The sequence below is a fragment of the Aegilops tauschii genome, chromosome 5 (genome assembly GCF_002575655.3).
Source record: "Aegilops tauschii subsp. strangulata cultivar AL8/78 chromosome 5, Aet v6.0, whole genome shotgun sequence".
Classification (NCBI taxonomy): Eukaryota; Viridiplantae; Streptophyta; class Magnoliopsida; order Poales; family Poaceae; genus Aegilops; species Aegilops tauschii.
Window position 1 is genome coordinate 523,071,325 of NC_053039.3, and position 20,018 is coordinate 523,091,342.

General features: G+C 46.0%; 1 protein-coding gene across 1 annotated transcript; it reads left to right on the forward strand.

Moving 5' to 3' along the window:
* The first annotated feature begins 1,718 nt into the window (after positions 1-1,718).
* Positions 1,719-19,094, forward strand: LOC109741777 (uncharacterized). The gene is made up of 2 exons (XM_020300860.1): positions 1,719-1,801; positions 18,797-19,094. Exons 1-2 carry the CDS (start codon positions 1,719-1,721, stop codon positions 19,092-19,094), a joined length of 381 nt encoding a protein of 126 aa, XP_020156449.1.
* Positions 19,095-20,018: the final 924 nt, after the last annotated feature.

Sequence of the window (20,018 nt, forward strand, 5' to 3'; positions counted from 1 at the left end):
CAAAACGAGCTTTTAGTCTTTTTTGCAACGGCTAGCCCCAATCTTGGTACTGACACGTAAAAATTACCAATCTTGGTACCAATCTGCTTCCAATGCCCCAATTGTGGTACTTCTGTGCAATTTACTCCCTGCCTAGCAACCATGTGGCCTCCGTTTAGAATCACAATCCCCGACTCCTCCTACTAGCTAGATGGACGGCGTCGTCTTCGCCGGAAACGACGACGAGCGACTAGTGAGTGTTTGGTGCTCCGGGTGGTTGCATATGTCTTGTATCTCATCACTGACTGTAGCAATTGGACGAGTTGTTTGCAAATTTTCAGTGGCTGAATTTCTTTATTGACTATTTATTTAGTAGATTTGTTGGATGTAGTTGATTTTTTGATGTGCTGCTAATGTCTTTGTTACAGTTACAGAGATCTCCAGGGTCATAGAGAACTACTGCTACTGTTGCATTGTATTTGACTTACAGTATAGTTTTCTTTCAATTTTCTTTTGCCTAACGCTGAATGTTTTAGTATTGTGATTTGGCTGGCTTTCGACTGAATTCTACAGTTATAGAGATCATCTTCATGTTATAGAGAGCTAGATTTACATTTCGTATACATTTGGTCGTTCACGTTCTCGTTTGAGAAGATCGAGGACGAGAGAGCGATGGGGATCGAGTTTTCATCTTTTTTTTCCGTGGGCGTGGTGTATGAGAGAGACTTGGTTTTGTTTTTGTGTTTGATGGTCTGGTCTGGTCTGGTGAGGGAAGAATCCGCGGGCGTACGTAGATGGATTTCATCGGAACCGCCCGTGGCAATGCAAGGACGTACGGCGAAGCGGCCGGTTTGGGCGAGCGTGCGTACGTGCTGAACGGAGCTCCCGTCGCCGGACCGGAGTGGTCGACGCCGCGCGCACATGGTCTCTCTTCTCTTGTTGTGTGCCAAAAGCTCATCTTTATTTTTGACGCCCACGGGAGGCGAGGAAGACGGCAACCACGCCGGCCGGGCGACGGACGGTTCCTTGGCTCGTCTTTGACGGCGCCGAGGTCTAGGAGGAGGAGGAGGAGAGCGGGAAGGGAAACGCCAGGAGAGGAGAGCCTGCTCGCACTCCTGTCCCCGGCCACGAGCGTGCAAGTTGGGATTTTCCTGGAGACTAGCGGCATGCATGGCCGTTGCCAGAATAAGAATTTGGGAAGAAGAAGAAGAAGAAGAAGAAGAAGAAGAAGAAGAAGAAGAAGAAGGGAAAAAGGCAGCTTTTTTTAGGGATGTCGTCGGCGGCGGCGAACGTGGTTGGGACGGGAGGTCGTCGGCGAGGCAACCAAGCAGGACCGTCGACCTCGGCAATACAAACCCATGCGGACGCAGGAGTACCGTTTCGGTCGGGCACTTTAGGGAAGAGAAGCGTTGCTTTGTGTGTGCTTATTAGACGAGCCACACGCACGAGGACGACGGAGGGCGGCATGCACATGTGTAAGTACGTCCTTCGACTTTGTCTGCATCGCTGTAGCACGAGCCTATATAAACTCCTTCAACCAGCAGCATTAAGAAACACAAATAGCTCATAAGCGCCGCAAGTAGGAAGTCAATATTTACGATGGCAAACACTACCAAGTTCGCAGTGATTTTCGGCATCGTTCTGGTTTTCTGCAGGTGCCGTGCGCCGTCTCCGCGCGCCACGCCGCAGGGACCACAAGTTTGAGCTTCGACAGAACGTCCGTGCGGTGATGACGGTGAATGGCTTCCAGCAAGGAGAGGGGGGGCGGGGCCAGCGACGACCACAGCGATGAGGAGAACGTGGTGTCGCTGTCTTCAGAGTGGTATGCCGGCGGGGCCTGTGCGCCAAGACCATCCGCATTGCCAACTCTGGCAATCTTTACATAAACGCCATGATCGTCGACGAGTGCGCCGGCTGCGACAACGAGGTGGGCACATCCATCCATATCTGGCCTAACTTCCGTCTAGACCCCAGTCTCGGCCAGGCGGACATCAAGTGGTCGGACCTTGACACGTCTACCTGAAATATATGTGCATCCAAGGCTGGCTAGTGACGAGATTGTTGTTCACGGTGAATCGAGTTATCTGATTTCAAGTTTCAACTTAATTTGAAGTATGTAAAACTGGGCTTTTTATCCTCTTGATGCTTCATTTCGAGATAATAAAATCCACCATTTATTAAAAAGTGTAAAACTGGGGTATATATGCATGAATCCCTTAATGTATCAGCGTCATTACTATTTTCCCGGCCTTCTCCGAGGAAGAAGTAGCTCAACGATAACGTGACAAGCCAACACGCGTGCGGTATATGGGTAATCTGCTTATTTTTGTAAGCGTTAATCAGTGCAGTTTATAAGTATGATGTGATGGGTGTACCTAGTCCTAATATACTTCAACGTCCATCCATAACAAACATTGTTGCTTCATAAAAATAATACTGTGTTGGCGGAGTCTTCAACTTGAGTTCTCTACGTTCTCGTATCATATTGTACGCGCAAGCCAACTTAACCGAAAGTTACCCCTCAAACAAAACATAACCAAAAGTTCGAACAACCGGAGAAGGGTCGACAACATATTTCAATATTTAGGTCCAATATACAGTAGGAAGGAATCATCTTACCCGTGTCGTTGTGAATGAAGTGGGAATCTATTATATTATTAAACAAGACTCAAACGAGCCACCATATGCTTTCAGATTGACTAAATTATATACAGAGAAGTCCACTTTACAATCATGAAATATTCAATTTTTCTAAAATCTAGCCCCGAACTCCAAAACCGTCTAATTAAGAATCAACCTAACTCTGGAAACCGGCCCAGGATTCCACTATCCCTTCCCCTAATACTGGTTTTGGTTAGCACAGGTTGGGTTTGACCCTTTTGAGCATCCAGTCAGCACATCGACTAAAATAGGGCAGAAAATGAAATTTCAGTGTATGTTTCAATATATTTGGCCAAAACACCTAAAACTTTCCATAATTATCAGTATATTTTTCTTGTTTTAACATAATTGTTTCAATATTTTCTTGTTACTTTCATTTTATTGGACAAAATTTGACCAAACAGGGTCTGAAATTGTAATTTTATGGTATTTAAACTTATACATAATTATTATTACATTTTACATAAATTTGCAGAATGTTTTTAAAATTTTCTGCATACTTCCATTTTTGACAGAATTTGGCCAAAAAAGGGAATGATGCTGTAATTTTAGGGTATTTTAAATATGTTCATCACAAATATTTGAAACTTACCCAGAATGATCAGTATATTGGTCTTGATTTCAAAGAAAATTTTAAAATATTTCCGGATACTTTTAATTTTTTTAACAAAATTTTACCAATAAAGGGTTGAGAATGTAATTTCAGAGTATTTTTAATTCCATTTGGGAAAAATAACTAAAAATATCCTAGAATGATCAGTATATTATTATTATTTAAATAAAAAATGGCGATATTCATTTCTGGGTAAGAATTTGGCCAAAGAAGGAGTGAAATTGTAATTTGAAGTCTTCTAAATCTGTTCGGTAAAAACATCTGCAAATTTTCCAGAACAATCGGTGTACTAGTCATCATTTTATATATCTTTTTGAAAATATGTATGGAAACATTCATATTTTGGACAAAATATGTCCAGAAAAACAAAAGGCTGGCGTGGCCTGTTAGCAGACTTTATGGTCAACGGGTCAAACCCAGCCTACTTAGCAAAAACCATGTACATGGTAGGGAAGCGTTCAATCCTAGCCTGTTTTGATAGTTCACAATTGAACCTCTGATGGTTTTAGTGTTCGGGGATGAATTTTAGGAAGACCGAATAGTTCAGGTAATGTGGACTTCTCTCAATAGTTAAATAGAGCAAAACATATGTACTCTCAGTTTTTATTCTCATATATATCCAAACTTGTACCACATGTATTTGTACAGAGCGTATGGGAATGACCAAAATCGACTAAATACAACGAGGACTTCAAGTACGTAACTACTCCCGCTGTTCAAGACACACACAACCGGCGCCTGTGCCACCTGCAGAACTCCGGCAGCTCGTAAAGCTATTGAAATGAACATCGCACCTGACACCGGTGCAATCGCCTTGGAAGTCGCTAACCACACCTCTTCCAACTCCGTCGAGAAGTTTCACCTAACCTAACTGAGGACCCGCTCCCCCGCTCCCGCGACTAGGGTTACCCCCGCTCCCCCCGTCGCCGCCGCCGCCACCGGCCGCCCCCTCCTGCCGCCGCCGGCCGCCAGCCGCGCACTCCCCGCCTCCCTCTCCCCCTCCCCTCCCCCTCCACCGCGCTCCAGTCCGCCCGCTCCCCCCTCCCCCCCCCCCCCCCCGGGCGACGGGCGGCCCCCTTCCCCTTCTCCTTCGGCCTCCTCCCCGTCCTTCTCCCTCCCCGCCGCCGCCGGCCGGAGTCGCCAGGCCCTGCCCGCGCGGCGCTGGCGGCGGCGGGCCGTCCCTTCCCCGCTCGCTCTTGGGGGGCGCGGGGGCCTCCCGATGGCGGCGGTGCTGCTCGGCCGCTGCGGTGGGGTTCGGCGGCGGGAGTCCGGCGAGCTCCGTGGTTCTCGGTGCGGCGGCGCGGCCGTTGGCCGCGGGGCGGCGTGGCGGTGCTGGTGGCCGGCGGCCCAGATCTGGGCCCTTCCGGGCTCCATCTGGGCTAGGGCGGGCCGGCGACTCGATGCGTGGCGGCGCTGCTCCCTGGTTGGTGGTGAAGTGGCAGTGGTATGTGGGCGGTGGCCGCTTCGTCGGCCGGCGAGCTGCAGCGTGATGGCAGGGGCTGTCCGGACCCTTTTGGGTTCGGCCGGACCTCGGTGCCTGGCAGGCCCCTTGTCCGCGCGTCCGGTCGGCTCCGCGGTGGCGGTGATGGTTGTCCCCTCACGTCGGTGATGTTGCGGATGCCCCCAAGGCCACTCTCCCTTCTCCCATCCTCCAGGTCTCGTGTCGGTGACCTCAGGGAGACGGCGAAGTTGATTCGGTGACCGTGGTGGCACATGTTGGTGGGCGGCGCGATGGGCGGTGCACTATGATTCGTCTGGAGTGGTGGTGGGGGTTTGGGTTGGGAGAAATCTCTGGCGGCTCGTCCGGCCCCGACGCGGCGACGCCTGTGGGTGCCGCCGGACCTTCCTGAAGGGCATCGGGTACACCCCTCCCCTCACTGCCCCCCCCCCCCCCCCCCGCGCACGTACCGGGGAAACCCTAGGACTAGTCTGGGCAGCAGCGGCGTCGTCGTCGCCTCCTTCTTGAAGGTATTGCTTGATACGCGGCGCTTCGGGTGCTGGGAACGTGGTGGTACTTCTCCGGAGGGTGCAGCCGTCGCCGGTCATCTTCGTTTCGTCGATCCGCTGTTATTGGCATTTGTTTCTCTTCCTTTCTTCTTTGTTTTTCTTTGGGCTTGTTTGTGCTGCGGCCCCAACACCTATCGTTGGATGTATCGGTGGTTGCTTTGTAATACAAAGCGGGAGGAAACCCTTTTTCGTAACTCCGTCGAGAAGGACCGTGATGCCAATGAAGATGCCATCGCCATTGTTGCAAAAGCCCCCGCTGATGCAGCGGTCCTGGGTGTGGTTCCCAAAGCATTTTTCGGTCATGCCTGACCGACAGGTGCTACGCTTTGTCATGCCTGGTCGGCAGGTGCTACGCACGACAGATTCTCCAAAAACTTCAAGCTGTGTCGGCTGGTGGTACTTGGCAGCATGGTGCTGAGGTGTATCAGTGGCGACCGCGACGTGCTCAGCTGTTTGCGCGCAGGGAGTAGGTGCCGTTGGGCGCCGTGGTGGCGTCAACGTTAGCTAGACCGAGCAAGGTTGATGCATCAGTATAGTTCTGAAGATGGAGCGGTGGCAGTTGGCGGCGGCGGCCTCTGAGAGCACGCCGGACCGGCGAGACCCATGCCCGGCAGGCGTCCTGAATGGGTCCTCAGGTCTTAGATGTTAGGTTTGGCTGCGATGTCTGTTTGGTATTAGGCCCAGGCTATCTATGCCCCTTCATCAACTGGATAGGTGTAGCGACAGTTTGTTGCTTAGACGGCGGCTTTAGTCTTATTGTGGTATTACTTTGTTAGGTCTTGTGAGAATAATTAATAAAGTGACCGTATGCATGGCCCAGATGCAGAGGCCGGAGGTCATCCTCCTTTTCTAAAAAAAATGCCCAAGCGGCTAGTGACAACGCTGTAGATGTCTTTCCTGTTGTTGCTGACGCCTCCGTCATAGCCACCGCCGACAGCCTGGTTGCCTGGATAGTTCTCCATGCCTACCATGACCACGAAGATTTTCTTCATGTCAAGCACGTCACCAAGCCGTGGCCCTAGATTCTACTCCCTTGTGAATTTGTCATGCTCGTGGGATATGCTGCTATTGATGAACTTGTGTCGATGTGGAGCTTGTGGTTTAAATAGGCGGAGGAGTATGTATGACACGGATGGAGGGTGTAAATATGGCATGTGCAGTGCTGCAGTGAATGTCTAATACGAAGTTAGGCTGAGTAGATTTTGTATGAGTGAAGGTAGACATAGGTAGGCACCGTGTTGGTGGTGGTGGCTTTCTCTCTTAGTCGTGTGGACGGCAGGAGAGTACCGATGGGTGGCTCGGGCGTTCTCCCTGTCTGGCAGTGGTGTTGTCTCGATCCTGGTCTGGGACGCTGAACTCGTTGTGCCTGTCCTGAAGACCTCGTGTGGTACGGGCCGGGGAGCTGCCGAGCGAAAGCTCTGCGCTCTGTCGCCGACGACGACGCCGCTTGCGGGCGCCGCCATCTTCCTGAAGACGTCTTCATGGTGCTCTTCTTCGTGCAGGGTTCTGGGTGAAGACCCTAGTCCCTTCTGGACTCGACAGCGGCGACGCTCTGCGCCGTTTTCCCTTCTACGGGCGTTGCCGTGGAGCTTAGGTGTATAGGGTGTGTGTGTGGCGTTGTACTCGGTGCACCCAATGCTTTCATTCGGTAGCGTAGTGTTCGTGTGATCCGGATATCTTAGGATTGACACTGTATGAGGGCTACCTCACTATCTTGTATCGTTCGGCCGTGTACTCTGTTCGGTGTGCTTTATATATAAAGCGGGGCGAAAGCATGTTTCGAGAAGGTAGCCATAGGCTCTTCAAAAAGAAAATTATGTTTTTTATGTTCTTAAAAAAATATAATTCTTTCTCAATAAACAAATTTTTTTTTGCAAATATTGTGTATTTGATTCCATCAATTAATCAAAAAAAATTCTCCTATGCTCTAATTTTTAGTATTGATAAGAGCATTAGATTTGGAAATATTAATTAATCAATCATACCCTGCAAACTTGGAAATACTTTAATATTTTGGCTTCCTGATTACTTATGTTCTCAAATTGCCGATTATACCAAGGAAGATGTAATTGGGTCGCCCGTATTTCAAGGCTCAAAGCTCATCTTTAATAATTTGAAATAGGCGCAATGCCCAACATTTTGGTGCCGGTTTGTATGGACACATACAAGCCTGAGCATATGGAAATATGCTACACTTGTGGGAAATTCTTTGGGTATTGCATTTTACAGAAATACTCTCACACCAATTTATCTCTACACCCCCATGATTACTACCGACAATTTGACAGGTAACCCTGTAACGGCAATCTTGCTTTTCAATATTTTGACTGTTATTGGAGCCCCTCTCTCTATGTCACCGTGTAATGAAAGGGAGATATTTTCCTGATGGAGACTTTTGGAACTCAAAATGTCCAAGAGCAGCATCTTACACATGGAGAAGCATTATGTATGGGAAGGAGCTCCTGCGGAGAGGATTGTTATGGAGAGTTGGAGACGGAAAACAAATTTCTATCATCCGGGATAATTGGATACCAGACACCATACATGGGACAATGCAAACATTAATTCCAGTGGAAGATAACCAAACAGTGAGCTCTCTAATCTCTAGTAATGGCTCCACTTGGAAAGAAGATACTGTTAGAGAACTCTTTGATCGTGACATTGCAGAAAGAATTCTTAAAATTCCCCTAAGCTCTGAAGGGTGCAGCGACTTCGCCTCCTGGCCATATACCAAAAATGGAATTTATACAGTAAGGTCGGGCTACAATCTAGCAAGAACAAATCAGTTCTGGATCAATCGAAGTTCTGTTGGTAGTGGATCTTCCTCCAATCAAGATGTTATGCAGAAGTTGTGGAAGAATCTGTGGAGAATTCAGTGTCCGGATAAAATGAAGATAGTACTATGGAGAATAGCTCACAATTGCCTTCCTACGGGTGATCAACTCCACAAATGGTCAATTGCAACAAGGTATGATTGCATATATTGTAACAAGTTTGAGACTCTGGAACACTGCCTCCTTTTGTGCCACTATGTTAAAGAAATCTGGGCTGAGCTTAAAAAGTGTTTTAACTTGTCTTTAAAACTGAAAAGCTTGGATTTCTAGTGCCTTAGATTTACACGCACTGATCCTTGCTGTGGCGATTTGGCATATATGGGAGAACCGGAACAACATAAGAAATGGTGAAAAATGTCTCATCCTTCACGTGTGGCAGGCAAGACCAAAGCTTATGTTGATTTCATCTTATTGCACAATTTTAGGTCGACTGGCTCCAATAGGCGTGAGCACCAAGTGTCAATCCCGAAGTGGTCTCTGCCGCCGGCTGAGTCGGTCAAGGTCAATGTTGATGTTGCGATTTTTGCCCAGACTAAACGCATGGGCATTGGTGTTGTGATCCGAAATCATCTAGGTCTGGTGCTGGCAGCAAGCAGAGGGTTTATTCATCATGTTGATAATCCGGAGCTGGGTGAAGCTATTGCAATGCGCCATGCGTTGATTTTTGCTGAAGATTCCGGTTTCCAGAAAATCCTTGTGGAGACAGATTGTGCCAGTTTGATCAACAAAATTAAGAGTAAAGTGGATGACAGGTCTCACACAGGTGCTGTAGTTTTTGACATTAAGAGTAGGGCTCCAAGGTTCTTATCATGTTGTTTTACTCATGTTAGTCGACGTTGTAATGAGGCAGCTCATGTTCTAGCAAAGTCTGCTGAACATGATGAAGGGTCATGCTGGTTTAATGTATCTCCTGAAGTTATCAGGAATATAGTTTGTACTGAACAGTTCTGACATGTATGAATGAGGCTGCCCATTATCTCTCAGAAAAAAAATATTTTGATCTTGCATGTAGGTCCTGGTGTCAAAGGTTTAGACCGACTCTTCGACCCATTTTTCGTATGGGTAATTAGATGTTCATGAATACCATTTAAGTCAAGAAACTAAAAAAATAATTATTAGGATAAAGAAACTAGCAAATAAAAATAATAAACTCTTTGTTGCCCAATGAAGAAGACATGAGGCAGCTATAGGATGGAACTAACTTCATTACCTTGTTTTTTCTTACACATAATAATTGAATATTTAGACAACATATTTATGACCATACTTTATGGTTGATCAAATCACATACTACTATTTTTTTAAAGGACATACAACTATATATGACCTGGAAAAGCTTCATGGTTGATCAAATCATAGCGTTTGAAACGACGAACTATAGAGTTGTTCTGAGGTGTGAGGGGCATGTGGGGAGGGTGTAAGTGGGGTGAGTGCTGTAGTGAATGTTTCTGTTGACGAATCAAGAGGAGTTAATTTTGTAGGAGTGGAGGTACAGGTAGACGAAATTTGTTGCTCGAGTTTACTCTACTTCTTGTTTACCTAGCAAATGAAGAATGTGCTTCTAAATTCTGGCACTATTCATCATCAAATTTTACAGAAATGCGGTATACATCCATATATACATGTGTATTTTTAGTTAATTTCTGGAACTCCACAATATGATTTTCGAATTGTCTCAAAAAACACCGGGAGCATGAAATCTACACTCAGTGCATGTATATAGTTTACGGAATTTCACTACCAGAAATGGTCAGCTTTTTTGTTGATTTTTTTTTGTAGGTAGCTTTTTAAGGTTAATTTACCAGTTATGAGGCTACCAACTGCTATAATCGGATATGTGCATGTTTCCCATACCCAAGAGGAGTCATCAACTTATCTTTATCTTGTGCCAAGTGGATTTTAAACCTGATGACGTGGCAGTTCTACGTGTCTCAGTACTGTTCGGTATGAACGATGAGCTATATAAAAAACAATGAAAAACAAATATGTGTCTGATATTGGGTGTTGTTGCCATCCAGGAAGAAGTGGCAGTATGAAATCGGAAAGAGACACCACCGGCTCCTGTGGCGCTGCCAATCAGGCCGATTGTCCCTACACTGCCCCCAACCCCGTCGAGCTAGCCCATGACGCCGGTGAAGACGCCTGCATCATTGTTGACGAAGCTCCCACTGCAACAGCTGCCGACTGGCCACGTGACGCCCCATAGCCCCCATGCCTCCCATGCCCACGTGACGCCCCATAGCCCCCATGCCTCCCATGCCCACGAAGAGGTTCTCTGCGTGCACTGTGCTCGCTCGTCGTGTGCACCGGTTCCGTTCTCTGCGGCGGCAGTGGCAGGAGGCGAGGCCTCCACCGCAACCCCAACAGGTTACATAGCTCATAGCCGCCGCCATGGCATGCGCCACCATTGTGAATCAAAGCAGGGGGGCAGAAGGTGACATTGCCAGTGCAAGAGTGCTTTTTGGCCATGTGGGGCTCTAGGTTCTACATACTCTCTCATGTTATTGTGCACGTGAGAAGACGCTGCTGCGGATGCACTTCTGGTTTTTAAATAGGTGGTGGAGGGGCATGTGGGTCGGGTGTAAATGAGGGAAGCGTGAGTATTGTAGTGAATCTTTTTGCTTGTGAACCTGGAGGAGTAAATTTCATAGAAGTGGAGGTCGCAGAGGTAGGAGAAATATTGTCCTTGTGTTTACCGTGCTTCTTTCGCCCTATCAAATGGGGCCTCTAAATTCTAGACCCAAACATATCAAACTCAGCTTTCGAAAAGGCACAGGTACACATGTTGGTCACTCGTGAGCTGATATGCACGAAAGAGAGAAAAATGGGGGAAAATTGAGCAAGGTTTTTTCCCCTCAAGTATATACTTGAAACATGATCCTATTAGGCCCCCGGAAAAAGGTACCATGGAATTGTGGGTAATTTAAATTTTTGGATCAAGCGGTAGAGTTTGGAGTGAACATGAGAGAAACCTAAGTACAAATTAGGCAAATAAGTTGGAAGTAGTTGAGGAAAACCCTCCTTTTGAAGAAAAAAATGACAACTACTTTGAATATTACTATAGCACATCTCCGCGGATACCAATAGTGTTGTGACTTCAATGTTTCGTAAAAAATAACCCTTGAAGTTTCATCTTGGCCCCATTAACCGGTTAGAAAGAAAAACCTTGACCACTAGCTCCGCACCTCGATAGTTGGACTAGAGCCTGAACAATTCACAACTTCATTACTCAATTAAAGAAAATGTTTTTTGTCTTTGCGAATAATAAATGAAAGGAAACGTTGTGAAGCACTTTCACATCAATAATGGCCAACATATATGAATGGGTTCATTAAACCTCATCAGTCTCCCAATTCCTACAAGGTTCCTTTTTAAGGGGGAACTCTTAGACTTTTTTCTTTCGACAATGGGTGGATGTTATTGACTCAAAATGATGCATCAACTAGATACAAACACAATGAGTACACACACCCGGTCTCTGTATATTTAGGATGCACACAACCAACATCAACACACAGAAATGAACACGCCGACAAATAGCAAAAACATACAAGACCAAAGCTATACCTAGGCGAGTAAAAGAAAAGAAAACTCAAGTGATCAAAGAGCGCTCCGGATCTAAATAAACTGCTTTGGCTTGGAAAGCAAGCGGAATTACTCTTTAGTAATGTACATTTATCTTTTGGTGAGAAAACAATTTAAAAAAAACACATGTATTATTTTGAAAACAACTTTAGTTCCACGAATCATACTCGAATGGTAGTGCATTTTTCATGGTTCCATGCTTCAAGCGTTTGAAACAAAAAATATTGGGGATCAAGATTAGCCACCAAAAATGTCTCACTGGACGAGAGTTTACATGCGTCCATATGTAGACATCCATGGGCTAACCGAGTTGGTACTTTTTTAGTAGGTTTTCCTTGTCAAACCATCCGTACTCATGGGAAGTTTGTTTCTTGGCAGAATGCTTAAATCATCTAAGGTTGGGAGGCAACGAGAATCATTCTTTTCCAGAAGCCATAATGTCAATGTCATATAAGCATCACACCACCTCTACCAATATCCTCTAGTGAACCAGGGGTTTTCTCACCAAAACTGAGGGCAACTAGCTAGCCATGCAGTAAAGTGGACAGTGGGCTAGCATACTAAACTTACTGCTCGGGTATTTGACTAAGTGATCTTACAATTATCGAACCCACCTGTTTGCTCAGATGCATGATTTATGGACATCTACACACTTCTATCTTCTCATTGTAAAAAAGATGCAGATTTAGAATAGAGATTGTGAATTCTAATATGGTGCAGCATCAGCATGGCAAATAGGCATGCAAGAACTATTGTTACACTTGGTGGTATGAAAGTTTGCTATAAATTAAGATATATGTGATCATTCACTAAGTGAAGGCATCTTTATTAAACATCCGGCTGATGTGCTCTATAAAATGATCATCTTCCTGCAGCTATGGAAGCGACTAAGAAAGTCCAGGGAGGCTGCGTTCATGGAAATAATCTTCCATAGCTTCCGAATTCATGCCAAGAAGCTCAGAGAGGTATCCCACAACGTAAGTGGATGATCGTCGAGGATCTTCAGCGTGTCAAGTCGAGTCGTGTCTTGTGTTGACCTGCGTGCCTTTGACCCCGCGTGGTTTGTATCAAACAGTGTTTTCATTTTCCTTGCCTTGTCGAACCTTATCTTTCATACCTTTGTTTGTAAAACTCTTAAGGGCTTCAGTTCGCTAAGCCGGGCAAGCACCTCTTATCTAAAAAAAAATTGTTTATGTTGTGTTGAAATTTGATGAATTTGTTACAATTGTTTGAGCAGACGTTTTGAAGATTTGCCAAAATAAACTTTTTAGGATAGGGGATTTGTTAGATGAGCAACAGTGATTTTCAAAAAATATGTAGAGAGAAATGAGATATGAAGAAATTTTTAGACTTTTAAGGTAAGGGGCCTGCTAGAGATGCTCCTAGATGATGCACAACTAAATTCACCTATGGATAATTATAATAGTGATATACCGTGTGTGTGGGCAATACTAGTGATGTGAATTTGTAGTAGTACTCTCTGCCATCGGTACACATAAATATGTCAAGGTTGACAGGATGTTGCTGTGGAACTAGTACATAGCCTCTAGCCAGTACTAGCTGCACCGGTCGAAATCTCGTCGGCCCTCAGGGCTCAGGCAAACACCGATCAACACCAGAACTCACAGCGCATGAATACAACAAGTCGAGGTTAGCGAGAGGCGCATATATATCGTGCCTTGTAGTTTTGTTTGTTGCTTTCGTAAATTTCTGGCGCTTTAGAACTCACAACTACCGCTGTTTACAAGTGCACCCACGACCCAACGTGAGACCCACTCAGATTAGTACCTGAAGGTTGAAACTAGCTAGCTAGGAATAGGATACTGAACACTTCTACGGAGACTAGTAGGACACCGTTTAGTCCTCATGGCATGCAAGCCGACTCAATGCTAAACTTTCATATCGACTATTACGTCTGGGTTACCTTGACGAAAAACTGACTAGCTCTCTAACTCCACTCATCAAAATAATAATAAAAATAATACTACATCTCTATGTACAAACGCCATGAGATCCAAAAACAAGCGTGGTCTCAACGATGCAGGAGAACCATTTTGGTCGGGCACATGGGAAGAGAGGCGTTGCTTTGTGTGTGCTTGAACGAGCCACACGAGGGCGAGTGCATGCACATGTGTAAGTACGTCCCTCTACTTGCCTGCAGGCTGCACCACGAGCCTATATAGAATTTTTGTTGAAAAATACCACATGCGCGAATGAATTGCCAAAAAAAGATCATCTGCGAAATAATTTGACAAAAAAGACCCCCTTGACCGGCGGCAGGCCCGGCAGGCGACACGTGGCACCTGCCGCCACGGTGCGAGGCGGCAGCACCTGCCGCCACCGGGCCAGGCGGCAGGCTGCCTGCAACGGGATTCTGGACGAGCGACGTAACGGGCTGGCGTGGCGGGGCCGGGCCGCCTCCTGGCATGGCGGCAGTACTGTAGCCGCTGGGACCGGCCGCCTCGCCCCATGGCGGCTGTACTGTTCCCGCGTTGTGGATGTGCAATCGGACGACACGACACCGGTATAGACTAAGGAAATGACCCGCGAGCGATATTACCGAGCCTAATCCCAGCCACGCACACCCACATGCACGCATTAATTTACTCCTTCCGTTCCTAAATATAAGTCTTTGTAGACATTTCACTATGGACCACATACAGATGTATGTAGATGCATTTTAGAGTATAGGTTCACTCATTTTACTCCGTATGTGGTCCATAATGAAATCTCTCCAAAGATTTATATTTAGGAACGGAGGGAGTACTTTGGATGTACTAGTCATGTACGAGGACGACCCAGGTAAAAAGACTACCACTATTCGGATCACCAGATAGCTCTTTCTTTCGCGTCGACGTAGGCAGGAACAGTACTGCCGCCATGGGGTGAGGGGGCCGGTCCCAGCGGCTACAGTGCTGCCGCTATACCAGGAGGCGGCCGGGCCCCGCCACGCCAGCCCGTTCCGTCGCTCGGCCAAAATCCCGTTGCAGGCAGCCTGCCGCCTGGCATGGTGGCGGCAGGTGCTGCCGCCTCGCAGCGTGGCGGCATGTGCCACGTGTCGCCTGCCGGGCCTGCCGCCACGGCTGAAGGGGTCTTTTTTGTTAAATTCATCTGTATGTGGTCTTTTTTGGCAATTCGTTCGCGCAGGTGGTCCTTTTTGTCAAAAAATCGCCTATATAAACTTCTCCAACCAACAGCGTTGAGAAACACAAGTGTGAGCGAGCTAGTGGTACCTGATAACGCAATTATAGGAGCTAAATAATTACCATGGCAAACAGTACCAAGCTTGCAGTAATGTTCGGCATGGTGCTACTTTTCCTTCTGCTGTCGTGCAGCGTTTCCGGGCGCCACGCCGCAGGGACGACCAAGTTCGAGCTTCGACTGAACGTCCCGGCGGTGATGATGGTGAACGGGATAAAGTGTGCACTCCTAGAGATGCAGGTGGTTTGGGTGTTAAAAACCTTCGCACACAAAATTTTTGTTTACTGCTGAAATTTGCTTACAAATTTTTACACTCTACCTCCCTCCCTTGGAAGGACTGGGTTTTGCATCACTCACCTCTTCACATTGGCTTTGGCAAGAACAGCTCCTTTCTTGCTAAGACTATTTTCAAACACCTACAGAACTTGAGAGAGATTTCCCAGTGCATTGTTGGAGACGGTTGCTCCACCTTCTTCTGGTTAGATCGATGGCCAAAGCCAGAACCTCTGGCTATAGTCTACCCAGCCCTTTTTTCCCACCATACAAATCAAAATGCATTGGTAGTACAATTATGCAGGAAGGCAGTAGTAGAAAACAGGGCTTTGGTTCGGCCAGAAAAGAGCATTAATCCCGGTTGCATTACGAACCGGGACTAATGTGAGCATTAATCCCGGTTTGAGCGGCTAGGGCACCGTACAGGCATTAGTCCCGGTTCAAATGTGACCTTTAGTCCCAGTTGGTGCCACGAACCGGGACTAAAGCCCATTAGTATCGGTTCGTGGCACCAACCGGTACTAAAGGTCCCATTTTCAAACTCTACCCCCCCCCCTTGTGGATCGCCTTTTCAGTTTTGTAAAAAGCAAAAGAAAATGATAAAAACTTCAAAAATTAAAATCCTTCCAGATGTAGTTATGTTACTACATGTACTAGTTAGGAAAATTTAAAAGCTTAAATTTGGACATGTTTTGCAAAAAGTGTAGGGAAAATGTAAAACGGCTATAAGTTTTGCATACGATGTCAGAAAAAAAGTATAATATATCAAAATGTTCAGCACGAAAATCCGCATCCAATTTTGACAGCCTATGGCATGGTTGCAAATTTTTATAATCCTCAAATTCTAAAAGGAAAAAAAGTTATGCTCAAATTTCTGTTTTTTTTTGAATTTTTTTAAATCTGGTCAAACTACTTATTCAAGAAGTATTAGTGTTACTAAATAATTATTCAAGAATATTAGTGTTACTAAATAATTATTTCAGTTTTTTTGAATTTTGGTCAAATCTGGTCAAACTGTGGTCAAACAATGGTCAAACTAATTATTCAAGAAATATTAGTGTTACTAAATAATTATTTCAGTTTTTTTGAATTTTGGTCAAATCTGGTCAAACTGTGGTCAAACTACTTATTCAAGAAATATTAGTGTTACTAAATAATTATTGTTTTTTAGAACAATAGTTTCAAACTCAAACAGTGAAATGTGTGACTTCATGCTCAAGCTAAATTCCTGAGGGTTAATAGGATTGACATCTTACTATTGTCAGGAAAACAACAAGTGCAGACTTGGAAATGAGGATGGGTGACCGTCCGGGAGTTAGATGATTTGGAATGATGAGGGGTAATTAGAGATTAGAGGTTAAATTGAGCAGTGATGAGGGGTGATTAGAGATTAGAGGTTAAAATAATTCAGAAATTTGAAAATCAAAAAAAAATTCAAAAAAAATCATAAAATTTCCTTTAGTACCGGTTGGTGTTACCAACCGGGACTAAAGGTGGACCTCCAGGCAGCGGCCACGTGGAGGGCCTTTAGTCCCGGTTCGTGTAAGAACCGGGACTAAAGGGGGAGGCTTTAGTAACGACCCTTTAGTCCCGGTTCCAGAACCGGGACTAAAGGCCCTTATGAACCGGGACTAAAGGCCCTTTTTCTACTAGTGAGGGATCGAACTTGCTCTTCGTAATTGGCTAACCACTACTGCGATTGCAGAACTTGCTTCTCTAAACTCTTTGTTGCAGGATTGTGCTCTCTCGCAGGTTCCGGACACTCGTCGCTTGCTCAACGGGTCCGCCTTCTCGACCCGGGGTGCGTATGCGGCTCTCTCGGATCATCTCTCTGATCCCATGCTCACCGCCATCTGGGACTCAAAAGTGCCCAATAAGGTTATGATCTTCGGATGGCTCTTCTACCTCGACCGCCTCAACACATGGAAGAACTTGCATAAAAAAAGCATCCTGGATACAGAAACTTGTCCAAGATGTTCTCACCAGGTTGAATATCGCGAGCACCTGTTCTTTTCATGCCCGGCTGCTCGGGGCATTTGGCAGGCTACCTCCATTCGCCCGTGCTTTACGCCTATTAGTGACCTCTTCTCTACGAGGTTACCAACTGCATTGCCAACTTCAGTCCGCTCCTTCATGTTCCTAATCGTCCTCTGGAAGATCTGGGACGCACGGAACAAATAAGTCTTCCAAGGAATAGACCAGGGGCGGAGCCAGGATTTGGACTTGAGGGGGGCGAAAGACCGATGTTCACATAAGTCATTGAACATCATGATATTTTAAGTCTGACGATAGCGTGATGAAAAATCATAAAAATATTTATTTCGAACTACAAAAGAATATTACATTTCTATTCACTTAAATTGAGCGCTACGACCTACAACTTTGAACAAGTGGATAATGTGAAATTTCTATGCCCCTTACCATTATTGTCAATCCTATAATGTCAAAGAAAATCATGTTCATTTTGTTTCTAAAACGTGTCTTGTCTAGTTCCATAGACGAAAAAGTTTGTTCAGTTGTCGCTGCTGACACTGAAAGATTTATGACCAACCGGAGTAATCTATCAACCATTGAGTATGTGGTAGTTTTTAATTGTTTTAGTATCCAACAGTCAGATCGTGAAAACGAGATTTTCAGCTCTAGATAGTTGCAAACATCCAGCTAGAAATGGACAAGTTCATACTCTAGTTGAGTCCGTTCTTGACGAGAAAAGACTTCATGATAAGAAAAAATTCCACCATTGTGCATATATTGGACACATCAAATAAGTCATGTTGCGACCACATGGTATATGGGTGGTAAGCAACTTCATATTTGAAATTGAGTTGTGATGCGTTAGGTTAATAGATTAAAAAAACTCATGTCGTGGATCCAGAAGATAAATGATGCTAATTAAAAAGACTAAGATCACAATTCACAAAAACTAAACAATAATTATTAATAGCTACGGTGCGTAGTGGTACCTGCTGCCAACATATTCAATCCTGGTCACCTGGCTAGCGACCTCTGGCTGTAGTCTGATGATCTGATCCACCGGCATGTAGTCAATCGTATGCGGATAGCGGGCTGTAGAGGGTAGATTAGTGGATGGCTGGATGGAGTCGTCATCGTGGCGACCAGGATGGCTGCTGCGGCAACCGTAAATGCCCTAGCACGACACGCACGGCGGCGACCGGCGACAGCAGCCCTAAGCGGTCCAGGAGAACGCAAACGTAGATCAATCGATCGGATCGATTAGATTGCCCATAGGGCAAACAATAGCCGGCGCGTACATATCCCTATTGGGCTCTGGGCCTCTGGTCATCTATATTCGGCGTATAGTTCAATGGATAAATTGTATACGGGCTAATGATGCGATTAGCTGCGGCCATTAGCAATGTACAGTACACAGCCTGCTAAAATTTGTTGAGGGGGGCGAGCGACTGGCAGGGGTCTAGCCCCTGCTCGCCCCCCCTTGTCTCCGCCCCTGGAATAGACCTTCCCACTGCTGATTTCATTAGAGCTATTATTGATGACATAACTATATGGGCTCCTCGGCTCAAAACCGAGAGCATAAAGGAACACGCCGGGCTGTGGCATGACTTTCTCTCCTCACAAAACATGTGAGCTTTGTACTCTTCTGCTACGTTTGAAATATATTCAGGTGGGGAAATATGATGGTGAACGGCTTCCAGCAAGACCATCCGCATCTTCAACACCACAGCGACGAGGAGTACGTGGTGTCGCTCTCGTCGGAGTGGTACGCCGGCGGGGCCCGGTGCGGCAAGACCATCCGCATCGCCAACTCTGGCCATCTTTACATAAACGCCATGGTCGTCGACGAGTGCGCCGGCTGTGACAACGAGGTGGGCGCGTCCATCCATATCTGGCGTAACTTCCGTCTTGACCCCAGCCTCGGCCAGGCCGACATCAAGTGGTCCGACCTTGACACGTCTACCTGAAAGGAAACACGGATGCACGCCGTCGAGTGGTTCCGCTACGGCCGGTGACCAGATCGTTGTTGTTCAGTGTGAATCGAGTTATTAATTTGCTTTCAACTTTCCGCTTTGAAGTCGATCGGTATATGGGGGTATCAGGTATGCATGCTGTGTCAGCGTCGTTACTATGCCCGGCCGTCTCCGAGGCAGAGGTAGCTGTAATGTGATAAACGTACATGCGTTCTGTATAAGGGTAGTCTGCTTATTTTATAAGCGTTAATCGGCGCAAGTGTACAAGTGTGTTTGGTCAGTTTATCATGATCACAGCTCGCTATCCCCTATGAGCAGTGCATACCTTTTTCCTGTGTTGTGAGGGGTAGCATACCTTGTACTCCTAAGAGGGTTTAGATCACTAAACGCTCTTATATCTCTTCACACACGGAGTAATATACTTCAACATCCTTCCATAACAAGCATCGTAGCTTCATAAAAAAAATACTGTGTTGGCTGAGTCTTCTGACTTAAGTCCCTGTGACAGCATAATGAAGGATGGTCAACATATTTTAACATTTAGGAAATAATCATCTTAGCCGAGTGCCCGTGACAAATCTGTTATATTATTAACAGGAATCAAACCATCCATCACGTGCTTTCACATCGCTAAATTATCAACGGAGCTGCTAAAAATCAGTCGACTGAGACTTCGCGAAGTCTCAGTCGACTGGGCAGCCGTTGGATCTCTGTGTTGCTTGTAGATTCGTTTCAGGGCATTTTGTCTTTGTTTCGGCCTGTCTAAGACACGGACCGGCCCGTTTCCTTCTTATTTTTTTGTTGAACCGCGATCCCACGCGAGCGTTTTGCTTTTGTGGGCTGAGCTGGTGTTCGGGGTGGGATTTTTTGTTCTTTTTTTTTGTGTTTTGTTTTGGGGCCGCATTAAAGAGATTTAGG

Coding starts and splice junctions, on each gene's coding strand:
- LOC109741777 (XM_020300860.1), top strand. CDS start 1,719: ATGGCTTCCAGCAAGGAGAGGGGGGGCGGGGCCAGCGACGACCACAGC. Junction 1,802..18,796: donor GTGTCGCTGTCTTCAGAGTG/GTATGCCGGCGG, acceptor AAATATATTCAG/GTGGGGAAATATGATGGTGA.